This window comes from Astyanax mexicanus, chromosome 2 (genome assembly GCF_023375975.1).
Source record: "Astyanax mexicanus isolate ESR-SI-001 chromosome 2, AstMex3_surface, whole genome shotgun sequence".
Classification (NCBI taxonomy): domain Eukaryota; kingdom Metazoa; phylum Chordata; class Actinopteri; order Characiformes; family Acestrorhamphidae; genus Astyanax; species Astyanax mexicanus.
This window is the reverse complement of record NC_064409.1, coordinates 57,332,511-57,356,108: the sequence shown is the minus strand read 5'-3', so window position 1 is coordinate 57,356,108 and position 23,598 is coordinate 57,332,511. Positions and strand designations below refer to the sequence as shown.

General features: G+C 41.7%; 1 protein-coding gene across 1 annotated transcript in view; it reads left to right on the top strand.

The window, feature by feature from the left end:
• Positions 1-254: 254 nt before the first annotated feature.
• klf13 (Kruppel-like factor 13) overlaps positions 255-23,598 on the top strand; it is a 33,816-nt gene continuing 10,472 nt past the window's right edge. The window contains exon 1 of the mRNA XM_007246486.4: positions 255-1,181. Within this exon, the coding sequence (XP_007246548.3) occupies positions 704-1,181 (478 nt within the window). The 5' untranslated portion in view covers positions 255-703. The remainder of the gene's footprint in view (positions 1,182-23,598) is intronic.

Genomic DNA, 23,598 nt, shown 5'->3' with positions numbered 1-23,598 from the left:
TAATAAAGTACTTTCACGGGCGGGGCCCGGAAAACAAAGAAAGGGGTAACCTACATGTGCAACCCCACCACCTCAGCCATATGCATACATAGCACACGTTGTCTCTCACGCGTGGGCGCGCGCGCGCGCGCTGAATGAAGTTTCCCCGGCACTTTGTGAAGTTCAGCAGGGAGACGAGGCGGGGGCAGCCAATCAGCGCACGGGGCCTGCGTGACGAGGGGCGCGCGGACCCGCCCCCAGCATGGATACGCTCAGCGCGGAGCGCAGCGCGACACACCGCCTGTCAGTTTACACTCAGAGGACCGGGGCCACCATGGCACTGTACTACTACTGTTACTACTACACACCCGAGGAGTTATTAAACCGCCCCTCCGCGGAACCGCGCGCGTAGAGAGACAGACAGAGAGTGGAGGAGAGCACGGGGCGCGCGAACGGTTTCTTTTGGCGCGAGTTAACGCAGGGATGCCCGTGTTACCGAAAAGCCGGTAAGATCGAAAAAGTGAGTTTCGTTTTATGAGAGCCAGCTACCTCCTACTGCTGCACATCAGAACCACACAAAGGGATTGATTCCGCGGGATACAGTGCTTTAACCGAGTGTCAGTCCGGTCTGAATGTCCTAAAAGGAGCCTCTGAAGACCCTTTGTTCTTTTTCTTTTGGCTTTCTTTTTCTTTTCTCCTCTTTTTTATTTTGTGGCTTAACGAAATGGAACACTTTGCAGCAGAGTGCCTTGTGTCAATGTCCAGCCGTGCAATCGTTCATGGTCCTAAAGGAAATAGAGAGATCAGACCCGAAGCTGCGGCTGCCCCCCTGCACGAGGAGCCCACCAAGGAGGCTCTGGTGAAGGACAACTCTTCCCTGTTCGTGGTGGCCAGGATCCTGGCGGATTTCAACCAGCAGAGCCCCAACCATTTTGCAGAGCAGGCAAAAATCAAGGAGGAGAGCGTGCCAGCAGCAGCAGCCCTAACGAGAGAGGATGGAAACTCTGCCACACCTACCGCCATCCCTGCCGACTCCACTGCTGCTGCTGCTGCCTCTGCCCTTAAACAAAGAGGCAATAAGCGACTGAGGGCTCGGGTTGAGCAGGAATCCCCACAGAAAAAGCACAAATGCCACTATTCAGGTTGCGAAAAAGTTTATGGCAAATCGTCCCATCTCAAAGCTCACCTAAGGACACATACAGGTCAGTTTTGCACCGCAGCCAAAAAGTGTTTTGCCATTTGTTAGTTGGCTAGAGAGCAACCTAGTAGCTACCAAATCTTGGTACTTCCACTAGCTACCTTTGTGCAGATCAGATCTGATACTGAAGCACTGAAAAAAAAAACAAGCGAATGTGATCAAACAAAAGAAACAAAAAGCAATGTGGATTCACTTCAAAATGTTGATGTGACATGATTTGCACGTTTACACCACCTCATTAACTAACCAACAAACAGTGGAACAATGTTTCTTCTGCCAATGCTTCTGTTTACCAGCTATAGGAGGCAGCATTATGCACAGATACACACACACATACTCAAACACTCCGAGAGAGAGAGAGAGAGAGAGACTCAATATGTAAATAAAGAAAAAAAAATCAAAGATTTCCCATAAACGACCTTAAAAGTCCTTATTTACTCTCTACCCTTAATCCGAAAGTTGTCTACAGTGTTGTTTAGCTGATATACCGACTCATATTAAGGCAAACAGCGTCGTAAACGTGGTCACGCCCACCTCTACAGAAACCTATAGCTATAGCTTCAGCTAGTCAATAGCAACAGTTCGCCCATGCACTCCCCCACCCTCTCTCTCTCTCTCTCTCTCTCTCTCTCTCTCTCTCACACACACACACACACATATACACACACACCTCTTCTCAGCACACTGGGCGGGTGACCTCACTCTTTCACACTCTCTCTTTCACTCCGAGATGCTTTGTCAGGGCGTCTGTACAAGTTCTTTGTGTGTTTTGTTTTCGTTTTTATCAGACACAATAGATTTTACAGTAGCTAAATAAGCTTAATATACAGTACATGAACTAACCCAGGCTGGTAAGCATTGCTGTAGCTAACAAAAGTTACTTAGTAATCATCATCATCATCATCTTCAGCAGCAGCAGTTGCAGCTCCTCCCTGCCTATAGGCTACCCATATACATAGCCACTAGGGCCGCATGATTAGTCAATATAATCTAATTTAATCTAATAAATTAATTTCAATTTGTCGACTACAAATTATATTGTCGTCTAATCGTTAATATGTAGGCTAACAGCACCACAGTACACAAAGTTCTGGGGACAGAAACACAATGGGAGATGGGTAAATATGGCTCACTCACACAGTTTACACTCAACTTAGTCTGTGTCTTCAAAAGTGACCAAACACAACGTATTACATTTTTAATCACTAAATACTCAAACATTTAAATGGCCTTTAAATCTCACGTTCAGCTGTTTCTATAATATCTAAGAGATGGAGCAACTAATTGAAAAAAAATAATCAGATTAGTCTACTACCAAAATAATCATTAGTTGCAGCCCTAATACCCACATGCCCATAGAAACCTATACTAGCACTCCCACCCCAATACACACGCACGCACGCACGCGCACTCTTGTGTTTGGGTGCGCGAAAATAACAGCGAATTACATAACGCTAGGTAACCCAGCTAGGTTAGCTAACTAAGCTACTGCAGCCCCCCACATGGAGACCCTCGTCCCAGGCTCACAAACGCACTCTTTGACCTCCTCACTCGTTGCGCTGACGCTCCTCAGGAAGTTAGCAGAGATGTGGAAAGTGAATAAAGTACGAGAAAGGGAAAAAAAGGGAAAAGAATGAGGGAGGGGGGCTGCTCGTAGTTCTGCAGATGCCTGTCTCCTTCTTATGCTCTTTGTTGTGATGTGCCACACCCCCGTCGGCCAGACTGCCAGCTGATCTGGCCAGCAACAGACTCAACTAGACGAGCTCAGAGACGGAGCAGCAGAGCTCCTCACAGCACCGCCCTGTGCCTCACATCCACAGCTTTTGTGTCTAATTCTCAGCAAAAAAAATAAGTCAAAGTCTCCACTCCAAGTCTAAAGGTGCTGCTTTCTCACTGCAGCAGTTTGTCTCTCAGCCTATGCCTGGCTGCAGTTTTGTAATGTCGTCATCACAAGCCCATAACATCCTGTGAATCTACAACAAAGACAGACATGCCCACTTCTCCCCTCCCAACAAGAAACACTGGGATATGGTGTTAAAGTAATAAAGACATGAAGATCTCCTAACCTAGACATCCCCAGACAGAACAGGGCTTTGTTATGACATGGGCTTTGTACACGCCCTGTTCACATGCAAGAGTGAGTGCAGGGAGGATGCCACATGCTGTGCCTGGTTTCATTACCAGTAAGCGCACTGTAGAAAAAGTAGAACAGGGCAGAAGTTGATTTGAGGTGTTTTGTTGAGGTTTAATTCAAGGTCAAATGACAATTCATTGTTTGTGCTTCACATTGTTTCATTCTGAGGACTAATTCAGTTGGGTAACACCAGTAGGACCAGTGAAATTGCTAGTTTTTAAGTGAATTGGTTAGTTGAATGTTTTGAATGGCTAGAAGTTTATTTTTCTTCTCTTCTGTTAAGTCCTGTCTCACAGTGGTGAATTCATTGATGGTATATACCTCTGTGACTGTGGACCTGTGTGAACACTGCAGGTATAAACAATAGAGATGGGCAATTTGACAATATTGTATTTTTATCATGATACATTTTGTTATTGTGATAGATACAGTGTTTACTTTTATGGGCATATCGTGGATATTGTCGTGGAGTATCGTTAAAATGCTTTCAAATATCATGATATAATAGTTTCACTATATCACCCACTCCTTGTTAACAGACAGCTATTGTTTTTAGTATATGTGTATATGTCTTTTTCATTGTGTCTTTTTTTGGGGTTGAAAAACAATTAAAATACAGGCATGTGCTATTTCTATTAGTATCTATTTATATTAACATATCAACAGTATTTTACCACAAACAGTATATCACAATGTTTCCCTTGTTTAAAGTAGGTTGGAGGAGTTGGACGAGTCAGCATTATGAGAAGATCAAAACTATGTGGTCACAGGTATGCAGTCATACTTACATGCCCACATAATGAGTGATGTAGTCTGACGCCACTGTCTGTGGTCTTTGGACAGTCGTTTTTTTTTTGGTTTTTTTTTTGGAAATGGGGGAGCCAGGGTATACTGTTAAGGCCTATCCTGATGCTTTTTCTATTAGCTGGGCTATTCTTTGCCATCCTCTCTGCTGATTGGGCTTTGCTTAGCCCGCAGGCTCACGATTGGGCCATGTTCTGGTTGAATAATGAGTGTTCCGCCTCATTTCTTTTGGTAATCAGAGAATGTGGGTCATTTGAGTTCAGCAGTCCAGGCTCAGCCAGCCTGCTATGTGCTGGGCGCCTTTTCCTAAGCACTCAGCAGATTTTCCCCTCAGTCTCAACCAGTAGAGCAAAGAGAAAATGGATCCCTCTCCCAGCTAAACACCACTGTCTAATTGAAGGGGGAACACAGTGTTATAAAAACAAATGAGGGGAGCCAAGTGAGCCGGAGTCCTCATTTGACTTTAGCAACGCCCTGAACTCTTTGCCGACTCTGGTCTGAACTCTGCTTTGGAACATTTGTCTTCCTGATTCAGAAACTGGGCATGGAGTTTTGTTCCTTTCTGTCATAAAATTTATTTGGAGTCAGGGACTGACTTTTTAAAGTAAATGGCTGGGTTAAGTTTTGTGGAAGTTTTTGATGTGAGAGGATATTGGGATGCTGAATTGCCTTTTCTACTTTCTTGCAGAGGAGCTAGCTAATCAGCTAGGTGACTGCAGTTTCAGGTTGCAGTGATTAAAAACTGATATGCCAAAAGTCATAGGATAGCCGTGTGTAAATTAATCATGAAGTGTCACATTAGGGGATGGCTTGGGTATGTCTACACCTGTATAAGTTATGAGGTGTTATCTTGTGAGTGAGGTTGAAATCTGGCAGGCATGTTCATGGCAAGGGAATATTAATGATCAGAGTGAGGCCTGACAGTGGGTGTGACATATTATTTTAACATTCCTCAAACACAGTGTCACTTGTGTATAAGAAATATATCATAGAAGACATTACCACCTACTGTGAATAGTGCAGTGAGCGGTTATGAATGTCTCTGGTGGTGTGTGGGTAGAATGTTCTATGCGAACAGACAAGCGACTCTGGCAGAAATTACATCCACGTTCAGTATAGGAGGCCCCATGTGCATTTCATGTAGGTCAGTGCATCGTTCTTTAGCTTCCATCAACCATGGCGAAAGTCATAATTTATATGGTAATGAACTGTCAGCTAAAATTCAATTATCATGGCAGGGCTACTTTAATTTCATGATCTTGACTGGCCTCATATGGATGTTACAGACCTAGCATTACCAACTTACATAATGTTGCAAACCATGTATACCCACCTCCCCTGGACTGGACTATGCACCCTGCCACAATGTAGAAATGTTCAGAAATGGGTTTAGGCAGATGAAAAGGTTTTTTGATGATGACTGGCCTTCAAGTTCTGTACATCTCAATCTGAATCCCAAGCTTCTGTGGCATGAGCTGTTAAAACAAGTCAAACCTTAAGTCAAACAGGACTTGATTCTAATATCCTGGTGCTAGTTACCACAGAACACCTTCAGATGTCTTATGGAATCCATGCCTTGATTTGGCAGAGCTGTTTTATCAACAGGAGGCTTGACTTATAGGTACAATATTAGGCAGGTGGTTTTGAAGTTATGGCTGATTGGAGTATGACCGCAGCATGGCTCAGGGCAACTGGCTGGGAAGATAGGACACTTGCTGTGAGAAGAGGAGGTTTATGGTGGAACTGAAGCAGATGCACTATTGTGATCAAACAGTTGCTTAAACCATGTGACAGAGGGCTTGACTCACTGCTTTGAAGAAAACTGCAGTACTGTATGGATTGAAATGCAAATAAAGAGAGGACGGTTTTAAAGAGCGAAAGTAAAATTCTCAGAAAAAAGGAGGCGGTTGGGTTTTTTTTTTTTTGATTAAATATATCACCATACTGCATTGTATGTTTTTATATTTAAGAGTAGAACTGCATTATTTGTTAAAACCCTAATGACTGAGGGATTATCATTGTGATTTCATACGTCTTTTCAGGTTGAGTTATTGCATATTACATTGCAAATGACTTGCCACACATTTAAAAATAACACATGCAATTGCTTGACTCTAGCAAGTTGGCCTTTTTAGCTCTTGGATGTTTGCAGTGTTGTTTTGTATAACCATGCAAACCGTGTGTCTGTAGTTCAACTGGGCATTCCCTGTAATTCTGTGGTGGCTTGTGGTTACAGAATGTTCCCATTTGAGATAAGGTTTTTGGCATGACCTTGAAGTGACCTCCCAAGAAGTCTGTCACAGCTTAGCCCGACTGTACCTGGTACTGGCCTTGGGTGAATCATTTATCATAAAGTTAAAACTTTTCTGTTAGAAGTTATGTTTTAAACATTATGTTGTTCTCTAGTGTAATGAGGTAGATGGGTATCTGTGTATGTGTACTTGTACAGTATGTACTTTGTACATTTTGCAGATTAGTTTCAGTTCCTGGTCAAGCTTTTTTGTCTATTAAAATCAGATGTTATTCAACTGAATAAAAGCCACAAAAAGTCATAACAAACATCATACTGTCTATAGTTTAAAACATATCCCATTGAATCCCTAGTGAGCACACAAATCTTGCTCTTTGGACAGGTTTATGACACAAACTGTTGACTTTTTTTTTTTTTTTTTAGAAAAGTTTGATTTGTTTGTTAAAGATGTGTCCAGTGGAATACTGCAGAATCAGACTTTGCACAATTACACATGATTACAATAGACTAGAAATTAATGAATTGATAAACAGTGGGCCATGGTAAAAAAAAAGAGCAAGTATACTAAAATAATTATGGGAATGTAATATATATGTAGAAAGATTATCTACAGCAAATATGAACCATCACACCCTTACCTTATTTTCTTTAACAACAACAGAGGGGACATATTGGTTTACTTTGTGTTACTTTGTGTTTGTGATATGTTCATATATATTAAAACTGAGCAATAATAATCCTACTATATAAAAAGTGTAATATGCTGTGCTACACAGTATACATTGAGTGTTGTGGGGTACAATATAACTTAAAACAGCTAAATTAAGACATCCATCAGTCTGCATCGACCATTTTGTGAAGAAAATTCCAAATGAAGCTCCAGTGAAGCTGATGCATCGGATGCTTGTGAGGCTCAGGTTAGCTCTGGCTAACATCTTACTAGCATTCAAAGTGTCCACTTTACCAGAGCTTCATTACAGACCAATTTCTCAGGATAAACAGTTCTAAAATTGGTTTCCTTTCCTCAAAATGGTAAGAGCAGAGGTGTGGGCATTTGGGTGGATGTTAACTATAAATGTACAGCTTTCAATTGTAGACAATGCTATGCTCTAAATAGCTCTTATTAATGTTAAATAGCATGTTTGAATATTGGGTTAGAATAGCTGGGTGCTCTCATCATAATTAGTGTCCAAGTAGTAACCTACTTCAGACTGCATTAACCTTGAGAACATTAAAACCATTAAGAAAGGACCAGAAATCCTAATGCAAAGGCAAAAAAAAAACTCCTAAAATTGGGCGTGGCAAAATAAGGTAAATGAATTGATGTAAATGTAGCAGCACAATATTGTTAGAATATGAAGAATAGAGAGTTTAAAAACTAGATATGTAGGGAAGTTGTATCTGCATTGCATCATGTTTTACTGACTTTTCTTTGTAGAACTTTGTAGTGACAAGCTGCAGGGTAAAATCTGAAACTTTCAGAAGCTCAAAGTCACAAAGTTTTGCTTTGTGCTAAGCTTCCAATCATGCTTCTCTCTTCAGATTGGCTAGTTTACAGAGTAGCATGACTAGCATTAAATGTGTGAGTGCACAAGAGACTTGCAGTTTGTAAAATGTTCAAGTCAAAGTTAGAGATAAGAAGAGGAAATAAGCACCCGCTGTTTCTTTTACGTGTGAAATGGAGTGGGTGGGGGTCCATCTGAGAAACACTCTCATGAAACTTGAGAGTTTCTCTGCAATGAGAGGAAGTGACGTAGTTGGTGGAGATTGACAAAGCTGAGACTGTTACACTTGTGGGCAATTTACTGCACATGTGCTATACTGATACTGCACTTGCTTTCTCTTTACTATGACTTCCTTTTTCTCTGTAGCAGATTTTCCAAAAATGTCTGCTGTATATGATATGTAAAACCACATCTTTTGGCTTTTTGCTCTTTTCTGGTGCAGTTTATTTGAATTGGAAGCCAGAGCCTAATATGTTTTTGAACTAGGCTGTGGGTTAAAGGAACAGCATGTACCAAATGATAGCAAGCGTGTGAAATTTCTACCACAGTCCAATTTTAAAGCACTGTGGAGAGTTGTCTGCCCTGCTTCCTCCTCACCAGACGTGAAGTTCACATGAGTTGCCAGGTTGAGGACACTGAACCTACATAAACAAGTGCAATGTAAGTTCAAGTACTTTTGCAATGGCATTATATAATCACATTAGTAGGTAAAATGAGTCAAAATATTCAGGCAAACTTTCAGTTTCTTTATTGTATATTCCTGACACACTGGTTGCTGCTGAAGTAATAAACAACTTTGGCTAATCTGCTCCTCTAGTTTGACTGATAGCAGTTCACGTTAGTAGCATGTTGTAGCAGGACAGAATTAGTCTGCACTAGTCTGGATCACTTTACCTATCTCAAATACTCACTGCCTTGATGACCCAGCTGAATGCATGTGTGAGTAGGAGCACTTGAAGGTTGAAATTACTTGCTAGCTAGTGGTTGTGATAAATTAGCTAAGGTTAGCTAACCTTTGTTTAGGAGAAAATGTGTCAATTCAGAATCTGTATTGTAGTCCCCCTGAGCTTTAAGCTTCCTCATCTATCAATAGTTAGCTATATTTAGTATACTCTTCACTATACTTGCACTATACTTTACTCTATCTCTGATCATGGAGCTTTTTAGAAGGATGCCGAGTGTGCAGCACACTGTGTTTGCCTGCTATTATGTTCCATACCTGGCAACCACAGAACCAGATTTTTGCTCCAGAAAGGACCATTCAAAGACGGGATGCCAGTGCTTAAACTTAGCATGTTTCCCTGATATCTGATGGCACATCTTGATCATTTGTTGGGTTAGTACAGAAAATACAATATGTATTGAATGTATAGTTATAAAACTGTCTCATATTCATCTCTATTTGTCAAATCTACTTGTTTGTTTGGCATGAACCTTCCTCTGGAAGTTCATTAGTTGCACAAATGTGTTGGGTGATTGGCAAACCCTTTAGGGAGCCTTGTGATTGGAAGGAGGTACATGTGCATGTGGGCCCTGTGTTTGAGGATTATCTCTCCCAACATAATCCAATCTGGTCTCTGAACAGCTCCAATATGTCATCGGTGCTTATGTACCATGCTACTGAAGACTTACAGTACATCAGCAGAACTAGTCTTCATGAGAATATCTCAAACAGTGAAGCTAGGATTCTCATTCAAGAGAAGACAGTGAGCCACAAAGGGGTTGTAGGTGTCGTATTATTATTTCTGTAGGTTAAAAGAGTATTAAGACCTGGCAGGTTACAGGATACAGCCGGAATAGAGATTGGTCATTATGCTTCGCCGGTTTAGAAGGGTTCAGCAGGTTCAGGGTCTAAGGTTACCAGACGCTTTTTTGTGTGGTTGCCTGCATCAGTGAGGTAAGGGTTCCTCTTCACCCAAGCTTATTGGCCTGAGCTATGGAAAACGGGCTGGTAATGCCATGCATTGACAAAAGATTGGCTAAAGCAGCTTTAGGGGCCAGGATTGTGAAAAGTGCAGCATGTCAGCAAAGAGGAGACTGCTGATTTACAAATTGAAGTTCCTGTCACTGATCCTACAGAGACGCATGCTGGCTATTTTGTGATGAGTTAAGCTTTCAATCTATTGTATGTTCCATTTTATAATCTAGCAGCAATATCTATAGAGCATAATAGGATGAAAGTTCCCCGTTGGCGTGCTGAAATTGAATAACGTGTCATGTAGTGGAAAATATAAGGTTAGCAGCAATCATGAGATATGCTTAGATGAGCTAATGTCTCAGTCACGTCTATCAGAGGGGCAACTCTAGCCCTTACTGCATAACCCTCCACAAATGGCCATTATGTCATTGAATTAGCTTGGGACAGGCTTCACAACTAATCACTAGCAGCACAATCCAATCTAAGGCACATAACGACAAATTTCACAGTTGGTTTGTCGTTTTGTTTGCTCCCTTAACCCCGGTGCTCCTGGAGGCTCTTTGCGGCATTGTGCTCTTGAGGCGCCCTTGGTACCACCTGGGGCTTTAGAACAAAATGTCTGTGAAACAATGTACATGTAATAATGTGGAGACACGTATACAGTGCCACAGTGCATAGACACATGCACTGCCTCGGACAATGTGTATTGTACAGAGAGGTCATGAATTCTGACAACACGTTTAAACTAATTACAGCCATGGAACATGTTTGGGGTCTCAGGGATTTGTTCTTTTCCCTTTCCTGTGGGCCATCAGGTTGGGACATTTATATCCTGTGTAGCATGACCTGAAGCAGGTTCAGCCTGAACAACTAATAGGTGGGTGTGAGCTGGGCATTCTGGCCCTGCTCTGGTTTCCAACCGCTAACCTGGGAACTGAGCCAGGCTTATGACAGTACTGGGCATAGCGTTTGGGGACAGCAGCGTCATGTTAGGAATTCTCTATCCCCTCTGACTAAGCCCAGTTTCCATTCCACTCCGCACCTGTGGAGTCCCGCTTACAGAGCAGAGTACAGGGCAGGAATGGTGCCCATGGGTACACTTTGACTTTTGCTGACCTGCCGGTTCTCTGCTGTACACAAGGTGTTTATATAGATATATTAGTGATCTGTTCCTAACAGCTGTGTACTGGACTATATGATCACTCTGTCTATGGATTATTTACACTTTGTTCATTTGACACCATTCCCTCACATTAAAGTTGGTACCTTTCAAACTAACATCAGTGCACCATTAGGTAGCAAGAATTAAATCAGCCCTGAGTGAGACTATATATGGACAAAAGTATTAGGACACAAATCTTAATTAATTAAAATTAAATGGATGTTTTTGTTTCATCCAGAACCATGGTGACGTGTACTTAAGTAAGCACCTAGCCATTAAGTCTGCCTTTACAAACATTAGTGAAAGAATATGTTGTTCTACAGTGACTTTAAGTATAGTACTTTAACAAGATAGCATAATAATACCACGGCAGCCACAAAGTCAGTTTGTGGAATATTAAGGATTCAAGATATTTCACCATCTGACTTAGATATGAGTGAAACTATTAAAAGTGGAGATGTTTAGAGACTCACAAAATGTCAGACCATTAAGTTACAGAGCAGAGCGTAAGAGTGCTGTGATCAAAATCTTTAGGGGAGCAAAGGGTGGAGGACATGATAAACACTCTTGTATATGTGCCTATATGTTTGCCTATATAGTGTATGTGGAGCTGTTAGCTTTGTAGATAAGCTAGCACTAGAATTACACAATTGGCCTAGTTAGGAGATATTACATTCAGAGTTTATTATTTATTGAGTAATGTACTGCAAGTTGCACATATTTATTTGTGCCTAAAAATATGGATTGAAATCACATTTACAGTTAAAGTATCTGGGATTTGTTTATATACACTATACTGCATTAAGCTACTTAAATGTGCAAATGCGCACCCACATCTCGTCAAGCCCCTGGAGAGCAGTGTTGCCTATGGAATAGGACTCTCTGGAGGAGATAATAATGAACCTAATAGTACTATGTCTAATACTAGGGGTGGGCTAGGGGAGTATATAGCTCCAGCTTTGAGCTGTGAAGCAATGGAACTGTGTTTTCTGTAATGGTTGCTCTCCATTCAGTACTTTTGGGATGAGGTTAGCCTTCCCTGGACTGTACAGGCAGTTACTAAAACAAAAGAAGGCATTTGACTCTTGATTTGAGAAAGAACAATAAATGAAAAGGTGTCCCAATAGTTTTGTCCATATATACAGTATATTATCAGACATGAAAAAGTACTAGTGCTATTCTACTTCTCTTTCATTTAAAAGATACATCCTAAAACAAAGCCTGATCCAGTACAGTGGTGTCACTGATAATTGCTCTCTTTCTCTTTTTTTTCCACTCTCTCCCTCTTGCTCTCTTGCCCCTCCCCACATGGGAAGGGTGAGGTGCTTCAGTCCCATGAGTATTTCATCATACATACACTCAACCGTCCATTTCCAGACATCCATCACTCATTGAAGCTTCTCTACTAACGGGAACCAAGCTCTGATATTCTTTGCAGCGAGATCCAAAAATATTTCCTTTATTTACCCCAAACATCCAAATTATTATCATTATACCTATTTAATTACATATATTAAGTTAAGCTTAGTTTAGTTAATGCTCCAGTTCCAGTTATATTAGACCACAGTCAAGATACCCTACTTCCTGTATGCTGTCCTTGCTACTGCACTGAGCATGTAATGTATTCTTTAGTTAGCTTTGGCCAAGTCTTATAAAAGCCACTCTGTTCGTCTCCATCCCCCTTTAGACCTGTGTCGTTGGGTTTGCTTGGTGGGGCCTGCCCTTTCTCGCTCTTCTCCCCTGGGGTGTCAGTTTCACCTGGCAGGAAAGAGGTGATTCTGGTTTAGTGTGACTCCATTTTTTGCTGACTTAGTCAAATTTGGATTTTATGGGCCCAGAAAATGAATGAGCTTCACATACAACAGCTGACTTCATTGCATTGAATGAGTAGCACTATTTGATAATGTAGGCTAATGGTTGAAGCTAGTGCTGGACAACATGGCTACATAAATACAATATCGCTATGAACAAGGTAAATGCCCCAGAAAAACTGTCAAGAAACCTTTAAATGAATGTCTGTACCAACAAAATTAAGTATTAATTTGCCAAATCAATAGCCTGTAACCTGTAATTAACACTGGTCAGTGACAGATGATGTACAATTCTGTTTAAAAAGTTTACTGTAATTGAAACATTTTATATCATGATATATATATATATATATATATATATATATATATATATATATATATATATATATATATAGGAATTGGGGTGTCCAGTATGGTAAAGTTTTATATCACAATATTTGAAGACAATATATATTCAATATTTACTGTGATACATGTGATCACAGTTAAAATGCATAACAGATGCTGAAAAAGTACTGACTACTCAAAAGCATTGACTACTCTTCCGTATTAAGTACAATTATAGTTCATATTAAAAATACACTACTATTCAAACAATTAAAGTTGACTAATTATGCTCTTTTTATTTAAATGTGCAGTTGTGAGCCTTGATGTTTTACAGAATTGCCAGTGAAATAAGAACAATTGTTATGATAAAATGTTATCGCATTGCCCATCTTCATATTGATAGTAATTTATTGTCCAGCCCAAGTTGAAGCATATATATTTTATACTGTACTATCATACCATTCATAATTTTTTTTATAAAATGGATATATAATATAGTAATATAATAAAGACCTTATGTTAGGGGGGCGGCTCATGTTTGGTGTTATGGTCCCAGCATGATTGCACCATCTGCAACACCAGTCATTACGCCACTGTCCTCATTCGTTGAGCCACCAGCAGAGTGACCAGTGCTAGCATAGTGCTGGATTGCTCTGCTGCGCTGCCCGGGACGTGCTGTACATGGCAGAGGAAAGGGGGAAGGGTTGGGTGGGGTGGGGTTGAAATGCTGGGATCTGCTGTCAATGCTTCCCCGTCGATGTAGGTCATTTATGCGGCTGCATCTGCCGGCAATCTGATTTGCCTGGTCTCTGTGGCAGGAGCAACGACCGCTGCCGATTTTCGAGGTAGAGTTGGGTGGGACTATGAGCCAAGAGATAAGACAGGGTGGAGAGAGACAGATAGATAGAGAGAGAGAGAGATGTACTTCTTTACAGCGCGCCGGATCATCGGCTGTATCCAGGCTGTCATATTTACATTAACTGTCGTCTGTGAAGTATTTGACCCTTCCCTGTCAGATAAATCTATGAGTGCAGGATCCAGGGCAGTTGGGCTTTCTGAGGCGTGGTCACGCAAGGAATGAAAAGGCGCATTCAGCAGACGGGCACTGGCCTGGGGAGGGGGGAAGGTTGCCCTGCTATTTCACATATAGAGGTGAAAAGACCCCACTCTGTCTGGACGCTGTCTGCCAGCCAGTGGGAACATGATGAGGAGTCATGCATGAGGGGCTGCCCACCTGCCCATGCCAGCGTTTCTGTAGAAATAAACAGCTCCTAATGGCAGCAGCTGTCTCCATGTCCTTAGTTAACCAGGGTTAAAAAGATTAGCCCACTGGCTGCAGCAACACAAACCTGCCAGGCGTTTTTAAAAGCGCCCTCAAGGCCGGGGAGAAGCTCCACTTCAGCTAATTGACGAGACTAAAGTGATGAGATGGGCAAGTCTTTGAAACATGCTTCAATCCTGATTGAAAATGAAAGTGAGAGAGACAGAGAGATCGAGCGAAGGCTGCAGGACTTACGGGAGTGTGTCTGCCTCACTGTATGGTGTGAGTTTGTATGTGTGTGTATGGCGTGAGTATGTGTGTGTATGTGTCTGAGTGTTGTAGACTGTGGGAGGAGTGAGTTATGGTTATCACAAATGGATGTCTGAGTGAAATGGCTGACAGAGGAGGCCCTCCCATTATGCACAAGCTGTTCTTCATATGATATAATTGAAGATCTAAAGGGATGTTTTTCTGCATTTCTATTCCAGACAAAAGAGGATAATAAATTAAACATGCCTTTTTTTGTTTCACCACCCAGCAAGCCCAGTCCAGTACTGATCATTACACCTGGCCCACCCATGCGCCTTTGTTCCACCCATGCTCAACTGTAACATTAATCCCCAGTTTCTCAAAGTCAAACCAGTGAATGGAGACAACAGACTAAAAGCCTGTAATGACGTCCTGGGCTGTCTGTGGTTAGACAGACCCCTCCTCTGCACGCTTATTCACACTCGCATGTGCACACTCGGTCTGCCACTTGCTTACGTGCAGTATAGGTTTAATGTCCTTCTGGTTTTGCCCTCCCGGTGGGCTCAGAGTTTCTTTTTTTTATCTGGGTCAAACCACGCTAGAAAAGTTTTAACATTGTCAGCAATCTGCTCACTAGACTCCCGCCCCTCAGCATTTATTATGCAATATATATACAATATGTCCTCACACATATCGTCGCAGCTCAGTAAGAAACAAATATTTCTAAAACAGCAACTTTTTTAGAAAGTTTATTTTGGGTCACTTTGGACAATTTCTACTGGTCCCTTCATCAGGAAATTTTGACACAGTGTTAGGGACAGTTTGTTTGTTCAATTTATGTAGTTAACAAAATATCAGCAAAAATGGAGATACTTGGTTTTTATTGGTTTTTAGTGACGATATGTGCCAACGCACAAACACAGCTTGTGTAGTCCCTATGAAGAAGTTTTACCAATGAAATAGAAAAAGACTCTCTGAAGCAGATTAACTTGATAAAATGTTTCAACACCAAGCCCAATGCTTAGGGCTGGATGATATGTGAAACATTCATATCACATTATATTTCGGAATTTTGTTTTCTATTATATAATTCTTATATTGATATGAACAGTATAAAACCCACGGAAAAACTGCCAAAACTGGACACAGCTAATTTCTGAACCTTCAAACTTCTGAAAGATATATTTTGTGGAGTTTAGGGTGAGGTGGGATAATGCTCATCCCAAATCCTGACCTGATTAACACTCTTGTGGCTAAATGCAATGAAATCCTTACAGCAGTGTTCCAAAATCTGGTAGATAGAAGTAAAACAATGGATAAGCAGGTGGCCCAATATGTTTGTCCATAGAGTATATGCTGCATCTCAACACACTAACAGTATGGTGATGTTTGCGCTCTCCATCTGACAAATTGAAGACAGACGTGAATTTATTACAAGCCGTCCTTGAGCCAGTGTTTGTGGTTTCTGGTCTCTATGGTATATGCGGCCACACTGAGCTCACTCCTTGACACCCTCCATTAGATAGCGGGTGTGACCCACATCTCTCCTGCCGTGGTTTAAGGACGAAAACCGCACCCACTCCCGCCATGTCTGACTCTGATGACTTAGCAGCGAGTGAGGTCATAGAGCTAGCGCTGCAGGAGGACTGGTGAGGAGGAGAGTCTAGAGCTGCTCCTCCGCTGGCCTGATCCGAGAACAGCGCTGTGCTATCTTACGCTAATGGGCTGCAGTTGGGCAGGACGAGGCTGGTCCTGGACCAGAACAAAGAGGCAGTTTATATCCTGAGCAGACTCTGGCTGGGGTGCAGCCTCCATCGCCCTCGTGTCATTAACCCACTGTGGAGAAGCACTGCTGGCTGGCTGGCTGGCTTCTCCCTGGCCCTCGGCCACAGCTGTAAACACAGGAATAAATTACATCCCACTGATGAGTGCTACCAGTGCATTTGTGGTGCCATTCAGTGCCTCACATTTGCCTTGGTCTGCCACTGATCTCAGTGGGCATGCTCAGTGCAGCTCTGGGCTCGACGTGGTAAGTGCTGGGTTGCTAATTCAGAACGTCTAACCAATACTTCTTGTGATCCTTCAAGCTGACCTCATGCCAGATTCAAGGCTCTATTTTAGGAGTGTTTATGTTCATCGTAGATGTAGTGGTTTGTCTTGGGTCCTTAGAATAGAAAATGCTGCTTTTGGCTGAGGTCTGAAGCCCTAATCTTAGCCCTGTTTGTACAAGATCTTTGGTCGGTGCTACACAATTTTTGCAAAATGTAGCATCTTTCTAAAGATTTTAGAAAAACAAAAGGTTGCCACTAGGGTGACTGCTCTTTTGTCTGCAAGGCTATGTTTACACAGCAGATGAAAGTGGGCAAATCAGATGTTTATTTTAAACTGTTCACACAATCTTGTTAGTGTGAAACATATTTAAAGCTAATGTTCATAAATTTGGGGATTTATGGTCTGAGGTCTGAGTGTCCCCTTCTGAAGGCTCCATTGCTCCACCAGCCGCTCCCGTTCAGTAAAACTGAGCCGGATCCTCTTTTACAGACTGTAAACGTGATGTAAGTGCGTAAAGATGCGTGACATGACCAGAAAAACTCCCGCGAAAAGTGGCCCAACACCCCAGTTTTTAGAATGAATATATTAGGCTTAGCAGGAATGGTGGTTCCAGCACACTGGTACTATTAAACACATTATTTTGTCCCTTCTCCACTCAGAAATGCTTCTGCTTTCAGTTTAGAAACAAAATAATACGGACTGGCACTTTTGTCATCACATTTGTCTGAACAGGTTTTGCTATGTGTCTGAAGTGCATAGGCAAAACAGCAACGATTCACATGCAGTTTCGGTTTCATCCTTGCTAGTCAAAGGAGCTTTTTACAAATATTACAAATATCAGATTCAGTGTATTATCTGTTTTATGTCTATTATATCTGTGTAATTTGGACAACTTTTATCTGCTTTTTGAACATTATAACCTTATTTAGCGCACATAGTCTTACCCAATAGGGCCCCTCAATAGGAGCTTTTTCCCAGGTGCCAATACTGTAGCCAAGGGGCAACTAGTGGAAAGCTTAAAATGTGGAAAAAACTCATTTTGTTGCATATTTGAGGGGCATCTTCAGAAATCACGTGTGCTAACCCCTTAAGCTAACACAGCGTGGGCTGGGAAGTGCACTTTTATGGGGCTTATAGTGCTCAACAGTCAGGAAGGATTCATTAGACCTCCCACTGGTGGCCATGTCTCACCACCTCCCTTGCCTGCCTGCGTGCAAGGCTCACGGCTGAGAAGGTTGGAGGAATGTTATCTCGGTCTCCCCGGCATGCTGGTAGTTCATTGTTGGAACAGGTGACCGACATTAAGTCTCCAGGATCATTAGTCAGTCTCTTTTAGGGTTGCTGAGATACAGAGCTGATCAGATGTCTGAGGAGCAGACCGTTCTCCTCAAAAGGCCTCTCTCCAGTTTCCCACTCATCCATTTCAGAGCCCATTCAGTTGTAGGGTCTGAGACTGAGGCTGGATTCTGCTTCTCCTTCCTGCATCTTTTTTTTGTGCAGTTAAACCATGGACTTGAATGGTCATGTGCTCATGTGAGAGCTGGGAAGAACGGGAACCAAGCAGTTTATTCACTGACCCAGTGGCACCAAAAGGGAACAGTTATGTAAGCACGCTACCTGTGACATAATCATATCTCCTCAGAGGGGAAGACACTTGCTGCTCAGTTCGCTGAGGTGCTGGATGTGTCCGCGAGTGACTGTGCTGTTACGGCCACTCAGGGTAACTGGGTCACTGTGTTCGTTAGAGCAGAGCTCAGAACCAAAGCCCTTCCCTAATTACTAACCCGTTTTCTGAGAAAGGCAGGGGCACGCACTGTCCTTTTGGCACCGTTCCAGAGAGAGAGCGAGAGATAGAGCGTGCGAGAGAGAGGAGAGAGCAAAAAAGAGAGAGAGTATGAGAGATAGAGAGAGCTGACCTACTGGCAGCCTCTGACGTCAGAAACCCGCAGCCCATGCCATGCGCTAGGCCGATACTTGCCGATAGGGACACCACAAGCACCCCCCTCAAGAAATGTTGGTGTTAAAAAAAAGGAAGGCTGTGATGGGAGTGGTTAAGATGGATGTGCTTTGTGCAAATTCGCTAAGTCATGGCTGTGTGCATGAAGCAGGGTTAGTGTGGCACTTTTCCATGCTTGTGGCTTGTGTATTGAGACAAATTAGGGGTGTATTTTTATTTATTAGTTTTTTTTAAAGACTCCCTCCAGTTTGTTCCACTTCACTCCCATTGCCCTAATGATTTCTCAGAACCCCCTGCCCACCCATTGACCAAATCTTGTCCTTTCTTGTAAGTCTATTTGTATTGTATAATTCAACACAATGACGAGGATTACCCCAATAAGTGATTAGTGTGTTTGTGGAAATGTTGCTTCATGTCCTCGTTTGTCACAGATGGACGGACGAGCAGAAAAGCCCTGAGCGCAGCAGTTCCTCTGAATAGGCTGCACGCTCTTGTTTTAGATGGGCGATGACGCGGCATGGCACTTTTGTCTGGAGGTTTCTCTTGACCGCACGCACGCAAGCTCCCTCTTCACACTGGCCTCAAGAGTGTTCTGGACTGTCGCCAGCAACAGCAGCACAAAAGATAGATAGAGCTTCTGAGCTACAGCGTAGTTGACCAGAATTATCCAGAATTTCATCTGCAGTCAGATCGCGACTGCTGCTACCGCTGCTAATGTGGCACTTTTTCAAACTCCCACGCTTCTCTCAGATTCATTTCCTCTCATTTATCTGTGCTTTCCTATATAAATATAACTACATATGAACGGAGTCAGCCTATCCAGAGCACACTTGTCTGATGCTTCAGTTACGTAAGCCCTTGTAATGTTTCGGATTTCTGTGTGCATTGTGCTTCTGCGCCTGGCTGTTATAGTAGCCTAGTCATTCTAGACCTGCTCATCTTTCTTATAGCCGGTGAAATATTGATGTTGTTGGATCAGCTACCTTTGCCCTGAAGCTACCTGAGGACACGTAGATACCTTAAGTGTGTTTGTGTCTGTGGGCGTGTGTGTGTGTGTGTTTTAAATCACATCATAACCTTGGCTTCAGTGAATAATCCGCAGATAGTTTACTTATTAATTACTGAAAGACAGATCAAAACCCTGTAAAGTTCCATCGCTCCATAGTGCTGTTTCTTTCAAATCTAGGCTAATCTTAGATTTGGTCTATTTATGTTTATTTCTCAGGATGATGGCGAGATCCAGGATGTTTAAACGAGGCCAAACAACAGTGACCCCTTTTGGATTAGTTCACGTGGGCGTGCAAGCGATGAAGGTTACAGAGGGGAGAGATTGATATTGTTGTTTTGTGCGGACGAAAGTTCATTTGTGTGTATGTGTTGCAAATGAGAATCAGATGATGGCGTGTTTGCGTAGGAATGGGAGCTCCGAGACGTTATTTGCTCGCCTTTTCGCTGGCGTGAGAATGTGGGTGTGTGGGGCCTATCGTATTCCTTTTGTTGTGTGTCAGTTTGATGGACTGTACTGAAGTAAATAAACAAGAATAAGCACGTTTTATAGATGTGTATTCGGCGAATGTGCAGTTTGCACGTGTTTTTTTCCGTTCGTGAGTTAAATAACCAGTGACTAAGCTGGTATGAAAAAGCTGGGTTGTTTGTTTTGTTCTCTCCATGGCTTTGTGTGAATGCGTGCGAGTGTACACCCATTAGTCCGGAGAGAGGGGGAGTAGGTTACTGCACCGAGTGTGTGTGGAGGCGAGTGGCAGGACGTTAGCTTAGACATTAGCTGGTCTAGACTCATTGGGTCTGGTGCACTCCTCTTTTAACTGCCATTATCTGTTGGGGGGGAAGGGATCCCGGTGTCCCTCCAGCAGTCTCTCACATAAATCTGGCATCATATTGTCACGTTTGTAACAAAGGCTTGTGTCCTCAAAATGGTAGCTTTGTAGAGAAAAGGGAATCGTAACATTATATATGTGCTCGTGGTGTGAACTTGTAACTCGGTGTAAAGAGAGCGAGGTATTTTCAAATGGTCTAAAAAACAGTATCCCACGTTTAAAAATGTATATAGAGTGCCAGCTGTCAAGGTATAGGAGCATGCACACTGATTATGAGTCGTTACCGCGGGAAATGGCATGGAAATTGGTGTATGGCATGGGCCTATGATATGTATGTGTATGGTGTGAGGTTATATCTTGTGTGTTGGGTTGAACAGAAATTTCATTCTCTCAGTATAGAAGGCCACACACTCGAATATCCCGCAGGTCAGTGCAGTTTCTTTGGCTTCTATACAACATAGAATGGGAAAAAGTTATAGTTCCTGTCCCATGACATTTGGCATATCAGTGTGAGATGAATTTGTTTGAATCTGGCTGTTGGTCTGTACATTGTTTCAATGTTTTCAAATTTCAAAATGAATGGACCAATAAAAAATGAGGTGTAATAAATTATTTTGACATTAACTTCGTTTGAAAGAAGTTAAAAGAAGAGGAAGCTCAGACATTTTTTCCTTTTCCCTCTAAAGTTGCAATTTTTGAGATAACAAGGTTTTTGTCTGACCGTGACAATATGGTTTTCCATTAAGGTCTTCAGGGAGACCACAAAACAAAGCCAGTGGCGATGGGCAGTCTGGGCACTCGTATGGCTTTTTCCGCTTTGTCAGGTTTCCCTATTTAATGAGTCAGATGGGCAGTCTGACCCCTTTCTTTTCTCCTATAGTTTGCATGTCAAACGTCTGCGGTCACAAGACAATAACATGCAGAGGCCATATGTTGAAAAACAGCACTATATTCAAAAGCAGCTCCCCTGATCTTTGCCTTTGCAGCACATTGGCTTGGGGATCTGCTGTGTAAAAAAAAAAAGCTGGTAAAATTAGAATGGCGGCTCCTGCTATTGCAGGGCAGAAAACCAGTGACATGGAAGTAAAATGAATGGTGTATTAGGCGTTTTTCTCTGCTTCTTAGCGCGAGATGCTGGATACAGACCGCTCACACAGTTTCCACATGGAGCTGTGAGGAAACCACACCAAGATATATAGGCCCATCTGGGTTTGAGTAGATTTGTGTCAAAGCCTACTTTTATTGCCTGATGGAAGAGGGGGAAGGGTATAATTTCCCCATGCGTGGAGTCACTAATAGTTACATGTTGGAACAAGAGCAGGGTAGTACTTTAAAGATCTTTAGCATCTGAAACCTGCCTAATTAGACTGTGTCTGGCTCCATAACGTGTGCACATTTAGTGAAAAATGCTGCTTTGCTTGCATGGATCATGCTTTCACGTCAACCCTACAAATGCTTGGGTGAGCTTCATCCCAACTGTGTTAGTTTTGTGTGTTTTTAAACACATTTAGCGATTGAAATGACATAAAATAAATTATCTATGTCTTTTACAGTGTTTTGTTTCTTATCCTAATGATTTTTTCATTAGCATGATGCAATATTGTTGGCACATATGGCTCATTTATATTGCGGCACAGTTCTGTTTAGTGTTTAGGGATTTTCACCTGGGTTTGTGGTTGTAAAAACTTTTTCACAGGCTTTTTACAGATGGAAAACTAATGGGTCAGAGCCAGTGTTTAAACTCTGCAGTGCCTCACGAAATGCTGAAAAGCATTAGGGCCTTTATGGCTGTATTGGCTGTTCATTTGTGATCTAAATGCAGGTTAAACCCCTGAGTGACCTGTGTGTGAATGGGTTCTCCCCACCATTCACAATGGCCTACCATTCAGTAACTTCACTTTGTGGAAAAAAAGCTCAGGTATAGACATTGGAGATGTATTTTTTTGTGTGTTTATTTGATCACCCTGGTTCTTCTTCCAATATTCGTTAAAGGCTCTGACAGCAGATGCTTCAATTGTTTGGTTGTATTTAGTGGAAGCTGAATTTACGTGAGACGAACACTTGATTATACTACAAGATACAAGATCTTACACATGATCTATCAAAACAGAGAGAGTCTGCAGTTGCTAAATAGGGGCCATACTGGACACAAAAGGGCATGGCAGGACTCAGCTGGGCTGAAAGAACTCTTTGTCCACGTAAGGGTTGGAAAAACTGCTAAGTTCACATCAGTTGGCACAGACTCCCCTGTTAACTGCTGTTAGCGACGCATAGTACTGTTGATGACTTGTGGCCTCCTTAACACCTTTGTTCTGAACTCAGCAAGCTGTTGAAATAGAATCAATTCAACATGGGCTCAAATTACTTTAAATAAAAGAGAGCCAAGCAAAATTTGCTCAGACTGAGTAAACATGCTGAAGTGCATTGATGTTAGTAATGTTATAATCCACAGTACAATATTACTAATGTGATGCAAAAGGCCTTTTATATATTTTTGTTGTATTTTTGTCCTTTTCAGCATAATAAATAGGTCAAATGTGTCCATTTACTCGGAATAAAGTTTTTAAATTTTGAAATACAATACAATCTTTAAAAGTATAAAGGTTTTTCTTTTTTTTGCAACTGCAAGACTTTAGCATGACTATGATGATGTGTATGGTGTATATAATTTCACAAATATAATGTTACATATGTTAAAACCTTCTCGGCAAAAAAATATTTTTACTTTTTGTCGTAATGTAAATCAGACATTGTCTCATAGCATTGTATCAAATGTTATGATGAATGGACCAATAGCAATGCAATAGAATTTACTTTAAAAAATGTATATATTGACTTTTATTAAATGTTGCCATGTTGGAAATACAAGGCATTTCCATGACACTGACTGTATTCTGGTTTGAATACATGATAAATACATTATTCAAAAGTTTGAAATTACCGTTTTCAATAATAGAAATATGTTTTTTTTTTGTAGATTTATTTAGTGCTGATAATAAATGTTAAATCTCTATAACTTTACAGGTTTCAAATTATTTTTTCTGAAAATCATTACAAACAAATAATTAATTACATTCTAATATTTAATAATAAATAAGTTCTTGCTGTTTTTAATTAATTTAGTGTTTTGTTGTCTACATAATGTTTAAATACAT